The 11606-nt window shown below is 44.6% G+C and overlaps 1 protein-coding gene across 3 annotated transcripts in view; it reads right to left on the bottom strand.

The window, feature by feature from the left end:
• Positions 1-11570, bottom strand: part of HSD17B7 (hydroxysteroid 17-beta dehydrogenase 7) — a 26615-nt gene extending 15045 nt beyond the window's left edge. For 2 of the 3 annotated variants that reach the window (XM_056523575.1, XM_056523576.1), the window contains exons 1-4: positions 11369-11570; positions 7753-7956; positions 3492-3584; positions 1069-1183 (exon numbers count right to left, since the gene is read on the bottom strand). In XM_056523575.1, coding sequence (XP_056379550.1) covers positions 1069-1183; positions 3492-3584; positions 7753-7956; positions 11369-11403 — 447 coding nt within the window. In that variant the 5' untranslated portion in view covers positions 11404-11570. The remainder of the gene's footprint in view (positions 1-1068; positions 1184-3491; positions 3585-7752; positions 7957-11368) is intronic. The other variant, XM_056523577.1, reaches the window with a different exon arrangement.
• Positions 11571-11606: the final 36 nt, after the last annotated feature.

Below are 11606 nucleotides of genomic sequence, written 5' to 3'. Positions count from 1 at the left end.
TGGGCAAGATGTGATATTGGGGGATTGACAAGAAATGGGGATGTGAAATGGGGGTGTGGACATGACATGGAGGGGATAGATGTGAAATGGGGGAAAGAAATAAAATTGAGAGGGATGTAAAATGTGGGGGGGGGGGGGGGGAGGGATGTGACATTGGAGGATATAAATGAAATGTGGCAGATTGGACATTAAATTGGAGGATTCACCGTTTATTATAGCGCAACCGCATATTGAAATCGCAATATTTACCTCTATAAATCGCAATCGCAAATGTTCCCACAAATCCTGCAGCCCCAATACAGATGTTCAAACATGCCCTTTTAAAATCTAAAAAGGTTGTCCACGCCTTTAAATGCAGCTTAATCGATAAACAGAGAGGCACATCACATTATCATTATACAGGAATTAAGCTTTATTGGCATAAAACTCCTTTGAACTCATCCAGCCGGATTCCAAACCCTTATCTCCTCTCATTACTTATCTAATCTTAGTCTGAATTCCTCTCAGACTGTGTTCTAATTTCTGACCAATCAGATCAACCGTAATAAAACATAATGGGAGCAATTAATTCTCTAAACTATGTCTTACAATTCCCATTATCATAACTAGGAGATGCAAGGTGGTTGGGAAGCCTAAGGCTGTGTTCACACGTTCAGCTTTTTAATTGCAGTTAGAGAATTTAAAGCCAGAAACAGATCACCAATGGAGGATATGTATAATGGAAAGACTGAGGGTCTATTCACACGGCAGAATTTCCACTTGCAGAATTCATACTCAAATTAAAGCCCATAGACTTCTATGGGATTCAACACTCAAATTCACACTTCTGAATGCTGGAGTTGTAGTTTTGCAACAGCTGGAGGCACCCTGGTTGGGAAACACTGCTCTAAGGCCACGTTCACACGTACATAATCCACTGTGGATAAAGTACCTGTGAAAATACGTTAATAATTTAAATCTAATATTCTGCTAAATTAAATACGTTCAGTACACTGGGTGATAACGTTCTTATCAGCCAATACAATGTCCCACAGGGCAGCGATTATACAAGAGATGGTCTATGGTTACCAGTATAAAATGTCCAAACACATTGGTCTCGAAAACTTCCTGCAAGCCATCTTCTGTAACACGGTCCTCCTGGGTCAGAAGTCCTTCTCCCGTTGCAAACATGCTGACGACTTTCCTGTATTAAAACATAAGACACCTAATATATAATATGGCATGACAAGTACACAGGAGAAGCGGCTTCTACTGGGGAGAGAGATTTTGAAGTTTAGGAAAAAAGTTCAAAAAAAGTAATCGCTTCCACACAAAGACACAGGATTTAACATTAAAGGAGTACTCCAGTGCAGGAACACTTATCTCCTACCCAAAGGATAGGGGATAAATGTCTGATCGTGGGGGAGTTCAACCACTGGGACCCCGCCAGTCCCTAGGAACTGAGCGTGCCAACCCCCCACGGAGTGGCAGCCGACAAGTCCCCTTCATGTATCTCTATGGGAGAGGCAGGAGACCGGAACACTGTATTTCTGGCCCTCACATAGAGATACATAGAGAGTGTGTCAGGTGCCTCTTCGTGTGGGGGTCAACACATCCCATTCCTGGGGACTGCCGTGCAGGAGATCGCGGGGATCCCAGCGGTCGGACCCCTGCACTGGAGTATTCCTTTAACTTCAAACAATACGATAAAATTGAGGAATTACCAATGCTGTTCTAGAACTCTTTTCTTAAGGATTTCCCATTTCTAGGCAATTACACCAAAGTGTTTGACCCACAACACTCATTGCCTATCGGCAATGCATCTGATCGCATCTCCCTGCCATATCTACAGATCGCTCGGGGCCTGAGTGTAGACCTCAATCCATTTAAATACTTAAAGGGGTACTCTGGTGCCAAACATCTTTTCCCCTATCCACAGGATAGGGGATAAGTGTTTGATCACGGGGGGTCCGACTGCTGGGACCACATCTGATCTCATGCCCAGCACCCAGCTCTCCCCAAGAACAGAGCTGTGCTGACCACAGTACAAAGCAGTGGTCAACACGCCCCCTCCAGGCATTTCTATGGGAGACCTAGAAATACTGCGTTCGTGTATCTCTGGCTCTCCCATAGAGGTACAAGGAGGGGTGTGTCAGCCACAGCTTCGTGCCGCGGTCAACAGCAATCTGAAGGCCGCTCTGTGCCTGGGGAGACCCGGGGTGTCCAAGCGGTCAGACACTTATCCCCAAGCCAACAAAATGTTAGGCACTGAAGTCTCCGCTACCCGGCATTTGGAACAAACTGCTCAGAACGCTGGAGCCGGCGCCGGGAGCTCGTGAAGTCATAGCCCCGCCCCTCATGATGTAACACCCCGCCCCCTCAATGCAAGTCTATGGGAGGGGGCGTGGCAGCGTCACGCCCCCTCCCATAGACTTGCATTGAGGGAGCAGGGTCGTGACGTCATGAGGGGGGCTATAACGTCACGAGCTCCCGGCGTCGGCTCCAGCATTCCGAACAGTTTGTTCCAAACGCTGAGCAGCGGAGTACCCCTTTAAACGTATGAAGTAAGGAGCTCAGTTATTTTCATAGAGCAGCCATTCAATGTCGGTCAATGATTCAGCATTTTTTTTCTTTCAGCGTGGCTCTTACACGCAGCTATCAGGGCATTTAGCGTTCTCATTTGTTCGAGTCTATGTGCCCTTTCTTTTTTAACTCGTCTTGCCACACATTTTTTAACTATTATATTTGTGGTATTGCTTTTTTAAACTTGCCAAGAATGCCAGCATTAAAAAAATACATAAAATAAAAATAAAACAACCATAAGAAAACCTCAAAAAACTGGACTTCCCTTCCACTGTCTATTTCAAAAGATATCTGCTCAGATCCTTGCCTCTGCTCCCGTACTCTGACCAGAGGGTGGCGTACCCATCCGAAGGCAGAATGCAAACAATAGGAAATGTCCAGCACCAGGATGGCAGGTAAAACGTCCAGTTTATTGAGGCATATGATTAATACAGGTACACAGGAGCGTAGTCGCCCACGCGTTTCAGGCTGGAGTGCCCTTAGTCATGGCAAGATGATCAGCTGTGACATATTGGGTCCAGGCACCAGGAAGAAGACCAGGGCTGACACTCAATGCATCACATTGCTGCTCAGGCTGGACATTGCCGCGGCCGACAATTAGCTGAGCCGCAGTGTAACACGTCGACCTCAAGAAGAAGTGGAACGGGATAACATAGGCATCGGGTGGTAAGTCAAGTGAAAATTTTACAGATTACTATCTCGCTGCCAAGACCAGTTTGTCTAGGAAGGTGGGGGCGGGGAGCTCAGCGGTAGGTGCTAGGTCTCATTCTGGAGATTGCAGGGGGTCCTATAGGTTGAACCCCGACCGCAATCAGACACTTGGGGATAGGGGATACGTTTTTAATAACCGGAAAACCCCTTCAGCTCAATGTAAGACAAAATATTAAGATAATACTGGGTTATAGAGAATTCAAAAGGACTTACTATACCTTGAAAACAGACCCTTTACAAAGGCTTTGAGGCTCACTTGAGGATTTGGCATTATCCCAGCGTTCAGATATAAATAGTCAATCTGTTTATACCTATAAAAGGAAAATAAAGTCAACAAATATGTATGTATCTTCTGTATACCACTACAGCTTAAAGGGGTTATGCAGTGAAAAGTAACTTATCCCCGATCCATAGGATAGGGGATAAGTGTCTGATCAAAGGGACCGGCCACTGGGACCCCCAGCAGTAGCCTGAGCAGCCCCCAGCTCTCTGAGCAGTGCTGTACTCGGGCATCTACGGCGCTCCCATAGAAATAAATTAAGCGTATGCCGTCCCCAGCATGCACTCTGATCAGAGAGCTGGGGGCTGTTAAAGGGGAACTCCAGTGGAAACAAGTGGAAACTATATTTTTTTTTAAATCAATTGGTGCCAGAAAGTTAAACAGATTTGTAAATTACTTCTATTTCAAAATATTAATCCTTCCAGTACTTATCAGCTGCTGTATACAACAGAGAACATTGTGAAGTTTTTTCACATGTTGTACATCTTGGCAAAACATTATAGGGGTACTCTGGTGGAAAACATACATTTTTTTTCATATCAACTGGCTCCAGAAAGTTTAACAGATTTGTAAATTACTTCTTTTAAAAAAAATGTTAATCCTTCCAGTACTTATCGGCTGCTGTATGCTCCACAGGAAGTTGTGTAGTTCTGACCACAGTGCTCTCTGATGACACCTCTGTCCGTGTCAGGAACTGTCCAGATTAGAAGCAAATCACCATAGCAAACCTCTCCTGCTCTGGACAGTTCCTGACACGGATAGAGGTGTCAGCAGAGAGCACTGTGGTCAGACTGGAAAGAACTACACAACTTCCTATGGAGCATACAGCAGCTGATAAGTACTGGAAGGATTAACAAGCTTTAATATAAGTAATTTACAAATCTGTTTAACTTTCTGGCACCAGTTTATTTGAATTTTTTTTCCACCGGAGTTCCCCTTTAAGGAAATCATGGTCGGACCCTCTACGATCAGACACTTATCCCCTAGCCTGTGAATAGGGGATAAGTTACTTTTCACTCTAACCCCCTTTAATGCTGGGACAACACAATCAGTTCTGACATTCACATGCAGTACATTTAAAGACACTTCACATGTGATGATTATATAATTGTACATGAATCCATTATCCTCGGCTTCACTGAACACGTCTTACACTTTAATCATTCATAAAATGCTAATGCGCTCAGTAAAGTACATAAACATACGATGACATGTACCAGAAGAAAAGGAAGACGCTACTTTAACGTAACTTGAAAAAATATGAAAAACATTTCTCGTAATCTGTTCCATACCGAGATGTAATGAATGGCATTCCGAACATCTGTAGCTGTAGGAAGTAGATATTTTATTGGTGGATTTAGATCTCAATCTTAAAACGGCGCTTGATAGAGATCAGAACGGCGCCTGATAGGTGTAGTCATACGGTGAGGTTGTTTCGGATGCGGTTGTAACTGCACAGTGTGAGTAAACAATAAAGCAGTATTTTCCAACTAGTGTGCCTCCAGCTGTTGCAAAACTACAACTCCCAGAAAGTTAAAACAGATTTGTAAATTACTTCTTACTTTCAGTACTTATTAGTAGCTGTAGGCTACAGAGGAAATTATTTTCTTTTTGAATTTCTTTTTTTGTCGTGACCACAGAGATCTCTGCTGACACCTATGTCCGTGTGAGGAACTGTCCAGAGCAGCATAGGTTTGCTATAGGGATTTTCTCCTCCTCTGGACAGTTCCTGGTACGGGCATCAGGTGTCAGCACAGAGCACTGAGGACAAGACGAAAAAAATTCAAAAAGAAAAGAATTTCCTCTGTAGTATACAGCAGCAAATAAGTACTGGAAGGGTTAAGATTTTTAAATAGAAGTAATTTACAAATCTGTTTAACTTTCTGGCACCAGTTGATTTTAGAAAAAAAATAAAAAATGTTTTCCACCTGAGTACCCCTTTAAAGCAGTAGTCTGGTGAAATATAACTTATCCCCTATATAAAAGGATAGGGGGTAAGTTATAGATCGCGGGGACCCGAGTGCTGAGACCCCTCGCGATCTCCTGAATGGAGTCACGGCAGAAAGCTGGAAGGGGTGCTCCGACCACCGCACGGAGTGCCAGCCGACACGCCCCCTCCATGTACCCCATAAAGATACATGGAGGTGGTGTGCCGGGGGAGGTCTCAGCGCTCGGATCCCCCCACAGTCTATAACTTATCCCCTATCCTTTGGGTAGGGGATGTTATATTTCGCCAGACTACCCCTTAAGGATGAACCCATTTTTTATTTTTTTATTTGACTGGGTCTTTTTAAATGGTTAAAACTTTAGAATGCTCTTTCTGAGCGATTCTGAGGTTTTTTTGTGACATATTGTACTTCCTATGAGTGGTGCATTTTTGTTGACCTGCAAACTGCAAAATATTGTGAAAAACTGGAAAATTTCTGGCATTTTTTTTTTTTATGGTGTTCACTGTGCGGTAAAAGTTATGTTCCATTTATTCTGTGGGTCAGTACGATTATGGCGATACCCATTTTATATCGCTTTCTATGTTCTTTTTCCTTTTCTGAGCAAAATTCTTTTCCTAACATTCAATTTTCCAACAGCCGTAACTTTTTTATTTTTCGTCAAACGCCATTGAGTGAGGTCTTATTTTTTGCAGGATGAGCTGTACTATTTGTTAACATCTCATAACATTTTTGCAATATGTGCTACCTTTTGATCTTTTTTATTCCGCTATTTGTACCAAAATTGGTGAATTTTGCGTTTTTATTTTTATTTTTTACGCAATACCTATTATGTATATGATATGTGTTTTTGATCTTTTTGGATGACAATACAGGGTTTTATTGAGAAAGGGGCTTTTTTATTTATATTTTTTACACTTCAATACATGTATTGAAGAACCTTTTATTATTTTATTTTTCACTTTTTACAGGTTATACTATACAGGTTATACTTTTTACTAGGGATCGACCGATTATCGGTTTGGGCATTATCGGTATCGGCAATTACCTTGCCGATAAGCCAATAATGCCCCGCCCCCACCGCACCGCGACCGCCCTCCGAACCGCGTCGCACCCCCCCACTGCACCGCCCCATTGCCTCCCCCATCCCCGGTTTTATAATTACCTGTTCCCGGGGTCCATGCGACTTCTGGCTCCTGCTGCGTCCTGCGTTACACTGTGCGCAATGACGAGTGACGCGACGTGACGTCACCGTCAGTGCACACAGTGACAGCTCAGGAGGACGCCACAGGAGCCAGATGTAGAGTGGACCCCAGGAACAGGTAATTATAAAACCGGGCATGGGGAGGAAATGGGGCGGTGCGGTGGGGGGTACGACATGGTGCGGAGCGGTGCGGCAGTGGGGGGGAGCGGTGTCGTGATAGGACTAAGGACCCCCGGACAGGCAGGGGGAGAGAAGCGGGTGGTGGCAGCGGTCTATGGCACTGCAAAAGACACTGCAGTTCATTGATTTAAAGTGCCCGCTTTAAATCAATGATCTGCAGCTGTGTCGCGGGGGGATAAATAGCCGATAACTTATATCGGAATATCGGTATAAGTTATCGGCTATCGGCCCAAACCTCCACCGATTATCGGTATCGGCCCTAAAAAAAACGATATCCCTACTAAAGTCGATCCCTACTTTTTACAGGTTATAGGTTTTACAGGTTATACTTTGTACTGCAGCACAGTATGACCTGATGAGCTGCACAGCCTCTGGCTTGATCTCACAGGCTTTCATAGTAGGCATACAGGAGGTCATGATCTGACCTCCTGTTGCCACAGCAACCAACGGCGACCCGGGATCGTATCGCGCTGCCGCCGTTGGTGAACAGGGGGAGCACCTTCCCCTGTCAACACCATAGATGCCGTGATCAGGATTAATCACGGCATCTATGGGGTTAATGCTGCCGGGACCAGTGCGACCGCGGGCCCAGCAGCTGCGGCGGGTCCCCGGCTGTGACTGACAGCCGGGTCCTGCCCCCAATCTCCTGCGCTGCCCGCGGTAGTGCAGGAGATTGCTAGGATGTATACATACGTCCCAGTGCGCGAACATGTCGGGTGCTGGGACACATGCATACGTCCTATAGTAGGAAGGGGTTAAGATAGAAAGTTATCACCTCTCCTGCGGATTCAAAAAGGACAGATACCATATATGTTCAGGCAATATGGACTTTTCAACAACCCCCCTATTTCATATACATCCCCACTTGCCTTTCTTTAAGCATCATCGCTCCTTGTAACACCGACTTTATGTTGCCAACATCGATTTGAACGATGCCGACATCGGCCGCCGGGTGTGAAGATAGAAGTGCAGAACGCGCAGCTTCAGCTCTCGCCATATTTCGGCAGGCCAGGCATAGACGGATCTGGTCATTCTGAGAGAGAAGCCGCTCACACAGAGCCAAACCGATACCACTAGAATGTAGAACAAAACAGAAGACATAAGATATAGCGTCCTATATTCGTCCTAAGAGGGTAAAAATCATAGTAGGTTAGTTTCGAGGGCTCTGGATACATCACCAGCTCTATAGCTATAGTGACCATTTTTGTTATGGTGTTGTGGACGTTGCACAGTATGTGTACGACCTTGTCCACAAAGGGTGTTCTCATGTGATGACACTATTTGACCGCATGGCTCTTCACCACTGTACACACTATTTACATACGTAGCTGTATGACAGCCGAGCAGGTGCGCCACCATTCACTTGGAGCACAAATAACCTCAGTTCTTATGACGGTGAAGTTCCCAGTGGTCGGACCTCCACCTATTGGCTTATTATCGCCTATACTCTGGATAGAGGATAACGTTTAATCTTTAAAAGACATCTTATCCCCTATACAAAAGAATAGGGTATAAGATGTATAGCCGCTGGGGACCCCTGCGTTCTCAGCTGCGGCACCCCCGACATCCGGAGCACGGAGTGATCTTTGCTCCATGCTGGATGACTGGTGATGTTAAGTTACGCCCCCTCCCATAGACTTGCATTGAGGGGGCATGGCCATGACCTCACGAGCCTCCGGCGCTGTATCCGATGTTCATAACGAACACCCGGTGCAGCAGGGAGATCTTTGTTAAGATTCAAACAAGGAGAAATGATCCAGCGTGGGTAAGTAGAAATCCAGATTTTATTAGAACTCACAGTAAAAGCAGTACAGGCAACCAGCAGATCAGACGCGTTTCAGGCGCATGCGCCTGAAACGCGTCTGATCTGCTGGTTGCCTGTACTGCTTTTACTGTGAGTTCTAATAAAATATGGATTTCTACTTACCCACGCTGGATCATTTCTCCTTGTTTGAATCCGTGTGCACCGGGCTGGGTGCGGATCCGTGTCGGGGGTGTATCGGTGGAGCGGCCTGGATCTTCGTGAACTACACTTGCCAAGATCTTTGTTAAGATGTCTGATGTTATTAACACCAAAAGCAAGAGACCATACAGATATATTTGTGAATAAAATGTAAACAATCTTTATTGAAATATCACAAAATCTAAAAACAAACATTAAAAGACATTTATGGTGAATGGATACAGATACTTCAGGCAGGAGAAAAGGAGATGAGGATGCTAATATATGAAGGGCCCAGAATAAGGCACAAAAATGGTGAAGGAACAATAATGGGGACATATGCCGCGTAATCATGTAATACATACTCTGGATAAACCTATAAATAGGACAAGCAGGAATGTCACCAGCATTACAGTGCATGAGAATATAAAGTGAACAACACATGGCAAAATTCAAGAATTAGTATACATGACCACTGCACATAGAGGGCACCTCTCACCTCCTACCCCAAACGCGTTTTCGCTACAATGGCTTCGTCAGGGGGACATAATGTCACACCAAACTCCAAAAATGGTCTGGACAAAATTATTGGTGCCCTTTCAAAATTGTGGAAAAATAAGATTGTTTCAAGCGTGTGATGCTCCTTTAAACTCTGGGGCAAGTAACAGGTGTGGGCAATATAAAGATCACACCTGAAAGCTGATAAAAAGGAGAGAAGTTCACTTAGTCTTTGCATTGTGTGTCTGTGTGTGCTACACTAAGCATGGACAACAGAAAGAGGAGAAGAGAACTGTCTGAGGACTTGAGAACCAAAATTGTGGAAAAATATCAACAATCTCAAGGTTACAAGTTCATCTCCAGAGATCTAGATTTGCCTTTGTCCACAGTGCGCAACATTATCAAGAAGTTTGCAACCCATGGCACTGTAGCTAATCTCCCTGAGCGTGGACGGAAGAGAAAAATTTATGAAAAGTGTCAACGCAGGATAGTCCGGATGGTGGATAAGCAGCCCCAAACAAGTTCCGAAGATATTCAAGCTGTCCTGCAGGCTCAGGGAGCATCAGTGTCAGTGCGAATTATCCGTCAAAATTTAAATGAAATGAAACGCTATGGAGGAGACCCAGGAGGACCCCACTGCTGACACAGACACATAAAAAGCAAGACTACATTTTGCCTAAATGAACTTGAGTAACCAAAATCCTTCTGGGAAAACGTCTTGTGGACAGATGAGACCAAGATAGAGCTTTTTGGTAAAGCACATCATTCTACTGTTTAACGAAAACGGAATGAGGCCTACAAAGAAAATAACACTGGGGGATATTTATCAAAACCTGGGCAAAGGAAAAGTTGCCCACAGCAACCAATGAGATCACTTCTTTCATTTTGCAGAGGCCTTGTTAAAAATGAAAGCAGCAAGCTGGTTGGTTGCTATGGGCAACTGGACAACTCTTCCTTTTCACAGGTTTTGATAAATCTCCCCCACAGAACCTACAGTGAAATATGGTGGAGGTCAATGATATTTTGGGGTTGTTTTGCTGCCTCTGGCACTGGGTGCCTTGAATGTGTACAAGACATCATGAAATCTGAGGATTACCAATGGATTTTGGGTCGCACTGTACAGCCCAGTATCAGAAAGCTGGGTTTGCGTCCTAGATCTTGGGTCTTCCAGCAGGAGAATGACCCCAAACATACGTCAAAATGAACCAGAAATGGATGGAAACAAAGCGCTGGAGAGTTCTAAAGTGACAGCAATGAGTCCAGATCTAAATCCCATTGAAAACCTGTGGAGAGATCTTAAAATTGCTGTTGGGAAAAGGCGCCTTCCAATAAAAGAGACCTGGAGCAGTTTGTAAAAGAAGAGTGGTCCAACATTCCGGCTGAGAGGTGTAAGAAGCTTATTGATGGTTATAGAAAGCGACTGATTTCAGTTATTTTTTCCAAAGGGTGTTCAACCAAATATTAAGTTACGGGTGACAATCATTTTGATCATCTAATTTTTGGAGTTTGTTGTGATATTATGACCAATTTTCCTTTTTTTCCTCCCTTTTTTGGTTTAGTCCCAATACCCACAAAGGGAATAAACATGTGTATAGCAAAACATGTGTTACTGCAATCCTTTTCTGTGAGAAATACTTCATTTTATAGAAAAATTTCAGGGGTGCCAACATTTACGGCCATGACTGTATATACAAACATTACAGTCTGTGTTTTATTTGTTTAGAATGTAAGTCAATGGGAAATGGATTCTTCTGTATGGCATATTTTTAGGGTCTGCTCGGTTTTTTTAAGTGTAAAAAAACGTATGCGTTAAAATGGAAAGATAAAACATAGTGTGCACGCACCCCTAGCTCCAGCCTCGTCTGCTCACTATAGATCAGGGTTTCCCAAACAGTGCGCCTTCTGCTGTTGCAAAACTACAAGTTTAGCAACAGCTGGAGGCGCACTTATTAGGTAAACACTGCTGTGCGACACTTGTCCCATTCACACCTATGCGTTTTCTTCAGTGCAGCTCTCCATACACATAACGGGCTCCCTCCGCTCACCTGTTGGCTCCGGTGACAACCACCACCTTCCTCATCTCGGTGCCTCCTCGTACACAGAAGTGTCAGGAAGCAGCAGCGCACAGTGTCCATCAGGACCTGCAGGAGGGGCGGGGACAACCAGAAATGGGCGGGGTAATCGCCACCAGCGTGACTGCCTAGCCCCGCCCACACACTGACAGAGACATTCGTCTGGGAGGAGGCGGGGCCACGTTGTATAACTGGAGAGTGTGTGAGGTGA

This window comes from Hyla sarda, chromosome 6 (assembly GCF_029499605.1).
Source record: "Hyla sarda isolate aHylSar1 chromosome 6, aHylSar1.hap1, whole genome shotgun sequence".
Taxonomy (NCBI): domain Eukaryota; kingdom Metazoa; phylum Chordata; class Amphibia; order Anura; family Hylidae; genus Hyla; species Hyla sarda.
Note: the sequence above shows the minus strand (reverse complement) of the source record. Positions and strands in the feature narration are given on the sequence as shown.